A 12002-nucleotide genomic window follows, 5' to 3' on the forward strand; every position below is an offset into this window, starting at 1 on the left:
CACCCTTACCGGTTTTCTGTTACTATAGCGAACTATTCAAGACTAGGTAGTTTATTAAGAAAATTCATTTGTATACTTCACAGTTTGGGAAACAGAGAGTCCAAAGTTGACCAGCTACATCCAACAAGAGTCTTTTTACAACATAAAAACCTGGCAGATGGCATTGTGTGGGAGTACATGAGGTGGGGGGGCCCACATGGGAGACAGGGAGCAGTTCCAGTACATGGATCTTTGGGGACAAACCACATCCAAGCCTTAGCAGGAACCTTACCAGCTGCTCAGTCCCCAAGTTACCCTTCTGTGTTTTAGACAGTACCTGCTTCCATGCTTAATTATTTTTGCCCATCAAAACCCTTCTCTTTCTAGCTGAGATAAAGGAAGCCCACTGGCTTGCCCAAGATCTTCCTGCCAATGGCAAGGAGATGCCCCTTCTGCCATGCTCTGTGCTGCCATCTGCTGGGACATTTCCGTAGCGTCTGAATCTATACTCACACAGTGCGGACAGCTATGCTCGAGTTTTACAGTGTGAAATGAAACATCGTGACTCCAAAACTTAGTCCTTCCAACCCGCTCCCAACATTAAGGCAAAGGAAGGTCCTAGGTAGTTTGTTAGACATAATTAGGAGTGATTATGATATGATAATAGTGCTTGAGTATGCTTTTATTTCAAAACAATCTACAATTAATCCTACCTGAAGGCACCCCACCTTCACTTGAGCCTTTGTGTTCCAGATTCATTAAGATCGGCGACAAGGAGTGTGAATTCAATCCCAGGTTCCGGCTCATCCTTCACACCAAGCTGGCCAACCCTCACTACCAGCCTGAGCTACAGGCTCAGGCCACCCTGATCAACTTCACGGTGACCAGGGATGGCCTGGAGGACCAACTGCTGGCCGCTGTGGTCAGCATGGAGCGACCAGACCTGGAGCAGCTGAAGGTGTGTCCGAGATTTCCTGAGGCGGGGAGCAATGCTCTGCCGCCAGGGGGCAGTTTTCCTGGACTTGTAGAGAATGGGTTCTTCAAGACATTGGATGAGTCCAGACCCTACCTAGTCACCTGTGAACACCCAGTTGGGAAAGGGAGAATATGGTGAGCTGAGGAACCGCATCAGGATAGCTGGGGGACTGGGCATTCCAGTCCCCAAGAGCAGGGCCTGGCTCAGGGCTCTGATACATGGCCATCGGATCTCACATACTCCCCAGGAGACAACTAGAACTAGAAGGATTAACTTGTGCATGGGTAACAGAAGCAGGGACACCCTTGCTGGGGCTGTGTCAATTCAAGGCACAGATCGGGCATCTTAAACGGCAGAAACCTAGGTCCTTTCAGTTCTGAAGTCTGGGAGCCAAAGACCATGGCGCTGGCATAGCTGTTGCTTATGAGGCTTCTCTTCTTGGCTTGATGACAGCTGCCTGCTCACATGAACCGTTATACGTGTATGGAGCTAGGAGGCTCTCTCTCGTGTTTCTTCTAGGAACATTAATCTCATCTAGTAAGGGCTCCCCTCTGACACCTAAGAACTTCGCTATATAGTCAACTGGGGGATTAGAGTCTTAGCATACAAATTTGGGGGAGCATAGTTCAGTCCATAGCATGAGCATGCTTTCCTTCCTCTCTTTAAATGTGATTATCTTGGCTAATACAGGTCAGCCTTCCACAGCATATGTGAGATGAAATTCAAAGCTCCCCGCAACTCTCCCCATCATGCATTAGTCAAGAGAGGCCGGGAGTCTAAGTCTACAACAAACAAGATTATAACGTGGAAGACCCAGCAGAGACCATGTAGCAGTCTGTAGAGCTCAGTGCAAAACGGAGAAACATGGGAAGTAGAAATGCAAACTGAGAAATAATGTCTTTTTAGCTACTAATAAGAATTTTTCTGGAAATGAAACAAAATAATATGGAAATTAAAACAAGGACATGAGGGCCATACTGACCTGAAACTCACCATTCTCATGCCTCTGCTTCCCATTTGCCAGAATCGTGTGTGTGTGTGTGTGTGTGTGTGTGTGTGAGAGAGAGAGAGAGAGAGAGAGAGAGAGAGAGAGAGAGAGAAGGAGGGAGAGAGAACGCACGTGCACACATACACCAGCAAGCACAGCTAAAGGGAACTAATTTAAACAGTAGTTAATCAGAAAGTTTCTGTGAGGTGCTGGCATCTGAGCTAATTTCTAAGTGATTTGAAAGCCTCCAGGTACAAAGTGTTTCCAGAAGAGAACAGAAAGTCCTAGCCTCAGGCTGGACTGAGATCTGAGTTTGTAAAAGACAGAACAGAAGCTGGAGCAAGGGCTCAGCAGTTAGAAATGCTTAGCACTATTATACAGGATCCAAGTTCAATCCCCATCCCCCATGTGAGATAGCTCACAACCATCTATAATTCCAGCCCCAGGAGATCTGACCCTTTCTGGCCTCTTTGGGCACCTGTACAAATGTGTACATACAGATACACATAGACATGATTAAAATTTTTAAAAAATAAAAAAAGAAACAGGGTGAGTAAGGATTGGCATGGCTAAAGGCTCTAACATGTAAGTTGTTCTTGACGGTGATAGAGAGGTTTCGCAGGTCAAAGATGCTAGAGTCATCTGAAGTTAACTCCCAACTGCCAGCATACAAATAAAAAGTCCCCAGGGCTTTAGGATGCCACGCCTACTGATCACAAAGCAAAGAGGACCTGAGAGCTACTCAGATTCCAGTCCTACTCCAGCCTCAAGGAAGGATCTGGTTGGAACTATGTGAGGCGGGTGGGTTTCTTAAGTACTTCTTTATTGCTCATCCAGTGCTGGTGAAGTGAGAACTGAGGCATGACTCTCTGTTCACAAGTTCCATTTAAGTGGCCATAGTTGTATTCTTAGCATAGCATAGAACTCTTAGGTGTAAGGACTGGGAGTCACTGGCTACCTATGTAGAAAGAGCATAAGCCAGCTCATGGTCTCCATTCCAAAGCAGTGGAGGATTACATCCTCCAGTCCTTCAAAGACCAGACCAGCTGATGCTCCAGTCCCTGTGTAAATGATGTGGTGTTTGCGTAGAACAAACCCACGTCCTCCCATATGCTTCAGGTAGCCTGTGGATTCCTTCTAACATCTACCACAGTGTAAATGGTACAGCCAGCACTCATAGACTGCTGTCTGGGCATGCTCAATTCGGTTGCCTCTTTAACTGTAGTGTCAGGCTAGGCTACTTGCATTTCCACACCCAGAATTTCTCATCGTGGCCAACTGCACAGCCGCAGCTGGGACCCCAGTCACCTGCTCACTTCTGCTCATGCTCAAAAGCACTCTGCCGGTTTAAGCATTGATTCACTGTCTCTGCAGGGAGGGGCTCTGGCCCTTCAACAGTTACTTATTCAGCCCTCTCCTAGAGTAGAATGCTTTGGCATCTCTACCCAACTCCTTCCTTGCTGTTTACAGTCGGATCTCACGAAGCAGCAGAACGGATTCAAAATCACCCTCAAAACCTTAGAGGACAACCTGCTGTCTCGCCTCTCTTCAGCCTCGGGGAACTTCCTGGGAGAAACAGCCTTGGTGGAGAACCTGGAGGTCACCAAGCAGACCGCTGCGGAGGTGGAGGATAAGGTACACCACTCTGAAGTGCCTGGGTCAGGTGTACCCTTGGTTTCCACTTCCTCTGCTTCATTACCTGAATCTGGCTTCTGTCTCCGTCTTCCCAAGTTCCTTCTAAAAAGTCCACACATGTGTGGGTGCACTACTTGGATGAGGTATGTTGTCAAGAAAGACATAAAATTGGGAGGTAGACATGTTGAGACTGATTTAGGGGAGATTGGAGGAAGAAAATGGAGGAATAGTTATGATCAAGTTCATTAGATGCATGTATGAAATTCTTGAGAATAAAGAAAAATTATAATTTTTAAAGTTGTTTGAAAAACAACTTTAGAGTGACTCCTGCTCATCCTGGGTTACAGAGCTCCCACCTTCCAGAAAAGACTTTTGATGTTTCCACTTCACAAATAAGGGCCCTGGCTTTTCCTCATGGAATGGTACCCAGAGAGAATTGCCCTAGTTGGTGGAATAGCCCCCAAAGTTGTATAAATTGATAATCCAGATGTGATTGTGTCCTAATCCACTGGGCTGGCAAAAAAAAATTTCAAAGTCTGATTTTAATGAGAAAATGTTGGTAACGTCCCAGAAAATTAGCTCTCAATGACAATAGCATCCTGGGAAAGCAGTTATAGTATATAACTTCCTTCGTGGATAGCATATTGGAAAGGTTTTTTCCCATGGAGACTAGAAAATGACTTGATGAGAAAGAGACTCAACTCTTCACCCTTCTACCAAACCACCAACCATGCACGGGCCCTTCTGCATTTCCCTGCTGCCCAGATCAGACCCGTCACCATGAGACTGGCTCTGATAAGGACGTCACACATCTGCCATGGGGACAGGAGCAGCATGTCTCCAAACGAGTGTGCTGAGTGCCCCCCTTTCCTGGAATTCTTCCAGACAGGAAAGGCTTTTTTCCAAGTAGGGACAAAATGGAAAAAATAAATAAAAAGTGGGCGGAGCTGTTCATTAGAAGATCACTTGCCTCATAGGCACAAGGCCCTGCATTCAGTCCAAAGTGTTCAAAACAGAGCAAGTGAACAGTCAGCCAGCTCATTCCCACTCTGAGCTGAGAAATGACTGTGATAACTCTGAGAAGTCCAGCCTAGCTCAGTGGCAGCTACATCTCCGGGGGGTGGGAAGGGGGGTGCGGGTATGAATGCTTGTAAAGTTTAGAAAGTCCACAGCCCTAGGCCAGAGAGCCCCAGCTCACATAGAGGGAGTAGGTCAAAGGGTGGAACCAGCCTTGCTGATCTCCCTTACTTCCCTCATCTTTTCTTTAAAATCAGTGAACCTCTGCCTGCCACACATCATATGGAACTTTCTCATCAATTTTGTTGCCCCTTTTAGAGAGACTTTTTTATTTCTTCTCAATCATATAATAGATTTATTTAGCAGCTGTCATATTCCAGATTCAATGACAGCAGTTGGGGTTATAACATGCAGCATGCATGGGTCATAAGGGGAGACTGACATTTGAGGAATGGCCTTGAACTTGCAGCAACGAGAGAGGATGTTTAATACAGTGGAGCTGGTGAGAATAGCAACTTCAGAGGAGATGGAAAGTTATCCTTGGAAAAATGGAAACCCAGTTTCCAATGTCATAAGGCATGAGGGGCAAACGTGAGTCTACAGTTGGTCTATGGGTGCAACTAGGAGAGATGCAGATAATTAGAGAATGGGGACAGCAAGAATGAAGGTAGCTCATTCCCGATTGTCTCTACAAACAGTCATGGGAGCGTAACAGCAAGGAAGGGTGTGCTCTGAGAAGTGTTATCACTGAGACCATCACAGTGTACCTACATAGAAGCCAGCACAGTCAGGCCCTCAATGTACAGTCTGAATATGGGACACCAGTATATGTGCTTTCTGTCTTTGACTGAAAACATTATGTGACTGTAGTTTGGGAACCCTGGAGCCAATCCTGTCCGCTACAAGTGAGGGAGAAGTGATGAGATATGAGGTTGGGAGGGAGGTAAAAATTTATGATACTTATGAAAAATTAGAATAAAACTTGACTAGAGGCATAGAGATTAATGAACAGTGCTAAGCAGTTGGGGGCACTAAAAACTAAATCTGTAATGACACTGAAAATTATGAGGTTTTTTGAATGCTCTTCTGAGGTTCAGCTACTGAACTTACCCAATTTATATTAATTTGCATCATTGACGTATGGTAGTTGGATTTTTCTTAGAGTTTCTTCTTAATTAGCATTTTCGTCTCAAGCATTACTGCTTGTGTGTTCTTCAGCCTTTCATCCCTTCCTAGTCAGTTTGAAATAGATCTTATAGACTCTAGGCTATAGGATGCTAGAACTACTTGTGTGGGGTATCTCTTATCAAACCCCTCTCTTGTTACTACTCCCTCACTGTGCCCTGCTTCTAGCGATCACCAATCCGCTCTCAGCTTCTGTGTCATCCATTTTCCAAGCTTCTCAAATGAGTGAAAACACAAAGTGCTTGGGTTTCTGTGCCTGGCTTATTTTACCTAACCCAGTTGCTTCTAGTTTCATGGGTTTTGATACCAATAGCAGAAGCACAGTCTTGCTTTTAGCTGATTAGTATTCCATTGTGGGTATCTACCAGATTTTTCTTTATTCATGGGTCAGCGGGCATCTTGGTTGATTCTATAACTTGGCTATTGTGAATTGAGAATATTGTTTGTAGAAAACTATCTCTTGACACATGGATTTCATTCTTTAGATATGTGCCCAGTGGTAGTTCATAGATGAATTGGGCAATTTTGTTGTTATTGTTTTTGTTTGTTTGTTTGTTGCTGTTTTCCATATTGGGTATGGTACTTTAAAAATATTTATTTATTATTTTATGTGTATGAGTGTATGTATGTATGTATGTATGTATGTATGTATGTATGTATGTATGTAGTGTACTATATGGGTTCCTAGTGCCTGCAGAAGACAGAAGACCATACCAGATTCTCTGGAACTGAAGTTATAAACAGGTGTAAGTGACCAAGCCAAGATCACCTGCAGAACTTCAAGTGTTCCAGTCTTGGCTATAGTACTCTGCATTCCTATTAGTAATACATAAAAGTTCCCCTGCTACATCTCTGCAACAATGTTCATCTGTTCTTTAAAAAATTTATTGACATTAAGAAAAATGAACTATTTCTTAAAACTTTTTGTTTAATTTTTCCTTTGTTTTGGGGAATTTCATACATGTATACACTAAAATATGATCATATGGCGGTTGTCTGAATAAGAATGACCCCCATAGACTCACACATTTAAATGCTTAGTCACAAGGGAGTGGCACTATTTGAAAGGATTTTAAGGATTAGGAGGTATGGCCTTGTTGGAGGAAACGTGTCACTAGGGGTGGACTTTGAGGCTTCAAAAGCCAATTCCAGGGCCAGTCCCCACCCCTCTATCTGCCTAGAGATCAAGATGTAGCTCTCAGCTACTGCTCCAGTACCTGCCTGCATGGCACCCACTGTGATGATAATGGACTAAACCTCTGAAACTGTAAGGAAGCCCTTAAAGCCCTTAATCAAATGATTTCTTTCATGAGTTTCCTTGGCCATGGTGTCTCTTCACAGCAATATAACAGTGATGAAGACACATATCTACCCCTCATTTGCCCTGAAACTTCTCCCAGATCTTCCTATTCCATCAGACCCCTTCCAAATTCGTGTCTTTCACATTTTAATAACCAATAAGTTCAGTTAGAGCTGCCCGTGTGCGCCTGGGGGTGGCTTTGTTTGCAGGAACATGGGAAACCTAGTCGTGGTCCATGTCTTCAATAAAGAATGAGTCTCCCTCCCCAGCAACCATCCACTGCCAGTAGCGCCTCAGGGAGGAGAGGAACCTAGAGATCGTCTACTCCATCTATGGCAAGATCAGGCTGGCTTGATCTTCTGTAGCCCCTGTGCAGGGAACCACAGCTGCTGTGAGCTGATGATTCTGATAGCTGTGTCACGTCTGGAGGACAGCATTTCACAATACTCCCATCTTCTGGCACTTACATTCTTTGTGCCTCCTCTTCTGTGATGTCTTCTCAGCCTTGAGTATAGTATAGATGTGTTGTTTAGGGATGAGCGCTCCATCTCTTCTTCTCAGCCTGTTGACCATCTCAGCCTTGAGTATAGTATAGATGTGTTGTTTAGGGATGAGTGCTCCATCTCTTCTTCTCAGCCTGTTGACCATCCATGTATCTCTCCTAGTCACTGCTGATAGAAGCTTCTCTCACCAAGGCTGAGAACAGCCCAGGTTTACGGGTATAAACATAAATATTTAGGAAGCATCTTGCTATTGTGACCATTTGATAAAATAGAAATAGCAGGTTTTAACTCTTTAAACTCTCTATCCATGGGTTTTGATTAAGATTAAAGTAACAAGCATGAATACCTCCTACACAGCAGGCGTCAAATCCAACCAGAAAGTGGTTAGTTACCCCACTGCAGCCATGCCACTATTGTAGGAGACATGTCTGACCTGGAAGGTCAACATTGCATCACACAGGGTCAAATTCTAGGTAAAAACCATTGATGCCTTTTCTCTTTAGTAGCCACATAGTACTTTCCAGGACTGTGCAAGCTAGCCAGCAGGGACACATTTTTCTGTTAATTCGTGTTAACATTTCTATGTCCTTGCAGCTAGCATGTGGTATCTTCAGCAATAGGGTCTTCCCATGTGGTTGTGGTAACATGGGCAATAGCAATAAATAGCCTGTATTGTTTGAGGGATCTCAGAGGCATCTTTGAATAAAAGGGAGGTATCCCATACCTTGTATTGTGATTTTCATGTTGACCCATGCCTTCTGGGATCAACATTATTCACCTGTGCAGAGTAATTCCATCCCAACTCTCTTTTTTTCTGAAGTTTTATTTTGAAATTAGTATACTAACTACCGTGTTTACATAAGGCGCTTTCATCTGTCCTTAGAGCTAGTAGCAGTTCTAACTGGAGTGAGATTGCTCCTTCTTCATTGGCCTTTTACTTTCTTCTTCTTCTCTTAGACTTTGAAGATTTGAAAGATGTTCACTATATTTTATTTTTTGCTTACATATAAAATGTATTTCGTTTTAAATGTGACTTTAATATGTATATTTTAATGAGATATAAAATTAAGCAATATATCTAGCATCTTCCAAAACAATTTTCAAGTACTTAAATTGTAATCATTTTCTTGCGTTTTTTGTTCTTTTTTCATAATGTATCTTGTGGGTTGTTATGCTGTTAAGAGTCTGTTTGCAGTCTAATTACTATTCTTTTATCGGCACTTTATGCTTTCTGATTGCTTTTAATATTTTGTCATTATTGATTTTCTAAAATTTCACTATATGGTGAAGCTACATTCTTATTTATCATACTTAAAAGATATACTTCTTCCAAATCAGAAAGCTCCAATATTTTGTTGATTTGGGGAAATTCTTAGCTTCAGACATTGCCTCTTCTCATTTTCTTTATTCTCTACATGTTTCTGTTAAATGTATTTAGATTTCCTCTTCCTACCTGCCAGCTCCTATAAATGTTCGCAATTTCCCATCTTTGTATCTTTATGAACTTCAGACCTTTCTCCCAGTTTCCTTATTCTATTTTCAACTCTATTTAACTCATACACCATTTTATCTAAGTAACTGTTATTTTCACACATCCTTATCCATTCCTTCCCAGGTAAAACCTGTTCCTTTTTGGAACATCTTTGTGTTGGGCTTTCTCGCATATCTCCTGCTCCTAAGTGTACTAATTTAATGGTTGTTTTAATCCTCCTCAATTCTTGATGTGTTAAACTTTGTGAAGTTTCTTTGCTTTTGCTTTTGCTTTGTTTTTGCTTTTGTTTTATGGCAGTGGGTGGGGAGGAAGGGCGAGTTTTAGGAGAGGTCTTTGTTTTTGAGACAAGGTCTCACTCTTGGCCCAAGCTGGCCTTGATCTTGTGATTTTCCTGCCTCAGCTTCCTAAGTGCTAGATGGAAGAATTGCCTTCTTTGGTAACAGTTCTTACTTAGTTACTCTCTGTTGCTGCGATGCAACACATAAAAGGAAAGCATTTGATTTGGGGCTCATGGTCCCAGAGGGTTAGAACCCATAATAACCTTGGCAGAAAGCATGGAAGTAGACTGTCAGATACAATGCTGGGGAAGTAGCTGGGAGCTTGTGCCCCAATCAACAAACACAAAGCTGAGAGAGTTTACTGGGAAATTCCATGGACTTCTGAGACCTTAAAAACCGCCTTAGTGACATACCTCCAACAAAACTGCACCTCCTCATCTCAAAATTTCCACTGACTGGGAGCAAAAATTCAAATATATGAGCCTATGGAGGCCATTCTCATTCAAACCACCACATTCTAACCCAGCCCACAAAGATTATGACACATAATAATGCAAAATGCATTTAGTCTAATTTCAAAAGTCCCCACAGTCATTCACAGTTTTAAAAAGTCCAAAGTTACAAATTTCTTCTGAGACGCATGGCAATCTCTCATCTGTAATCCCCTATAAAATCAAAAAGCAAATTGCATGCTTCCAACACACAATGGCACACACAGGATAAATATTAATATTTCAAGAGAGAGGAAATGCAGCATACTAATGAAATACTGGACCAAAGCAAAACTGAAACCCAGCAGGGCAAACTCAAAACCCTATAGTTCTATGTCCAGTGTCAAAGGGCTTTTGTGGCTCTTCCCCTCCAGTTTGGCTGACTGCAACACACTTCTCTCTTCTTCTGGTTCCTCTTCTGTCTGCAGCTGTCCTTGGCAGATATCCCATGGCTCTGGCATCTCCAACATCCTGAGATCTCTAATACAATTCACTTTCACAGCTCCACGTTGTGACCTCTCTGGGTCTCAATGCAAGGACTTCCCAACCATACACTTGGCCTCTGCAGCTTTCGTTAACCACAGAAGATCCTATACCCTTTACTCTTATACCCTTCGTGACTCTTAAAGCCAGAACTACATAATGCTGCCAAGTTCTGCTGCCTGCTTGGGATAGAGCCTGCCCCCTCCTTGATTGACTTTGCATACTCTGATCTGTTGGTGCAAACAGTGTCTTTTTTACAAATTGTAGGATTAGTTGGGCCTTACAATGAGAGCACCACTCCCTTTATTCCATTTTACATCAGACCTCTTCTTATCCTTTCAGAACAAGCATTGGCTCCAATGTTAAATCTCCTGGTGCTCTTTCTTTTCAAAATTACCATGATGTGTTTCTTTTGGCCTTGCTTGCTCTCTTTTATTTTAAGTCTTCATAAGGGTGATTACTAAAAACCAAGTGACAGACTCAGTATTCAGCTGACTTGAAATCTCCGCTGCCAGTGAAATTTGTCCCATACTCTTTAATTTAGCCCCAGGCAGATTCTTAATACAGGGGCAAAAAGAAGCCCCATTCTTCATCAAGCTATCACAAGTGTGGTCTCTAGTCTAGTTACTAATATCTTCCTCCTCTGAAATCTCTTGAGCTGGGGCCTCCACCGAGGATTATTATGCTTTATGCTTTCAGCAGTGCTGTCTTCTGTGTTCCTATTAAAATGGCCCATTAAGGACCATTTACTGTGTTCAACCACATTTCTAGTCCAAAGTCCCATGTGAGGGATGTCTTCCACATCCCTCCAAAAAACCAGCATGGTCAGGCCTGTCACAACAGTATCCTACTTCCTGGTAGCCACTTCTGTCTTATGTACTTTCCTTTTGCTATGATAAAATACCCTAACCAATACAACTTATCAAAGAAAGCATTTAATTTGGGGCCCACAGTTCCAGGAGGTGAGAGTCTAACCTGGTGGGGAGAACAGTGTCAGCTGACCAATATGGTGCTAGAGCAGTAGTCAAGAGCTGAGGTCTTGATCAACAGGCACATGGCAGAGACAGCTATCTGAGAATGGCATGGACTTTGGAAACTAAAAGGCCCACTGTCAATGACACAGCTCGCCCAGCAAAACCACACCTCCTAATCCTTCCTAAACCGTTCCACCAATAGGAATCAAGTATTCAGACATATGAGCTGCTTTCTATGGAGGCCATTCTCATTCAAACCACCACAATTTCCAACTGTAATTTATAATAATCTGATCTGAGACCATGAATCATGATCATTGCTTTTTCCAGACAGACTCTCCAGTTGCCAATAGGTTTATCTACTTTGGAATAGTTACCAATGGGTTTATTCTATTTTGGAATATAAGGACAAAATAAGCTAAAGACACAATCTTACAGAAATATATATTCTGGATACTTAAATCTCTTCTTATTATCAAGACAAGAACTCCTCTGAGAACAAAATATTCCACTGAAGGAGATTCTCTGTGTGGCTCAGTATATAACTAGTCCATTTAAATTAAGGAAAGGGCTAAGTTTGTAGTTCAGTGGTGAAATACTTTCTGGCAGGTGCATGACTCTGCAATCAACTCCCAGCATCTCACACACACACACACATACATATGTGCACTCTCTCTCTCTCTCTCTCTCTCTCTCTCTCT

The 12002-nt window shown here is 42.8% G+C and overlaps 1 protein-coding gene across 1 annotated transcript in view; it reads left to right on the top strand.

Moving 5' to 3' along the window:
- Nucleotides 1-12002, top strand: part of Dnah9 (dynein axonemal heavy chain 9) — a 342434-nt gene that overhangs the window by 271558 nt on the left and 58874 nt on the right. The window contains exons 55-56 of the mRNA XM_038324554.1: nucleotides 733-937; nucleotides 3414-3578. Coding sequence (XP_038180482.1) covers nucleotides 733-937; nucleotides 3414-3578 — 370 coding nt within the window. The remainder of the gene's footprint in view (nucleotides 1-732; nucleotides 938-3413; nucleotides 3579-12002) is intronic.

The sequence above is a fragment of the Arvicola amphibius genome, chromosome 4, assembly GCF_903992535.2.
Source record: "Arvicola amphibius chromosome 4, mArvAmp1.2, whole genome shotgun sequence".
NCBI classification, from domain to species: Eukaryota; Metazoa; Chordata; class Mammalia; order Rodentia; family Cricetidae; genus Arvicola; species Arvicola amphibius.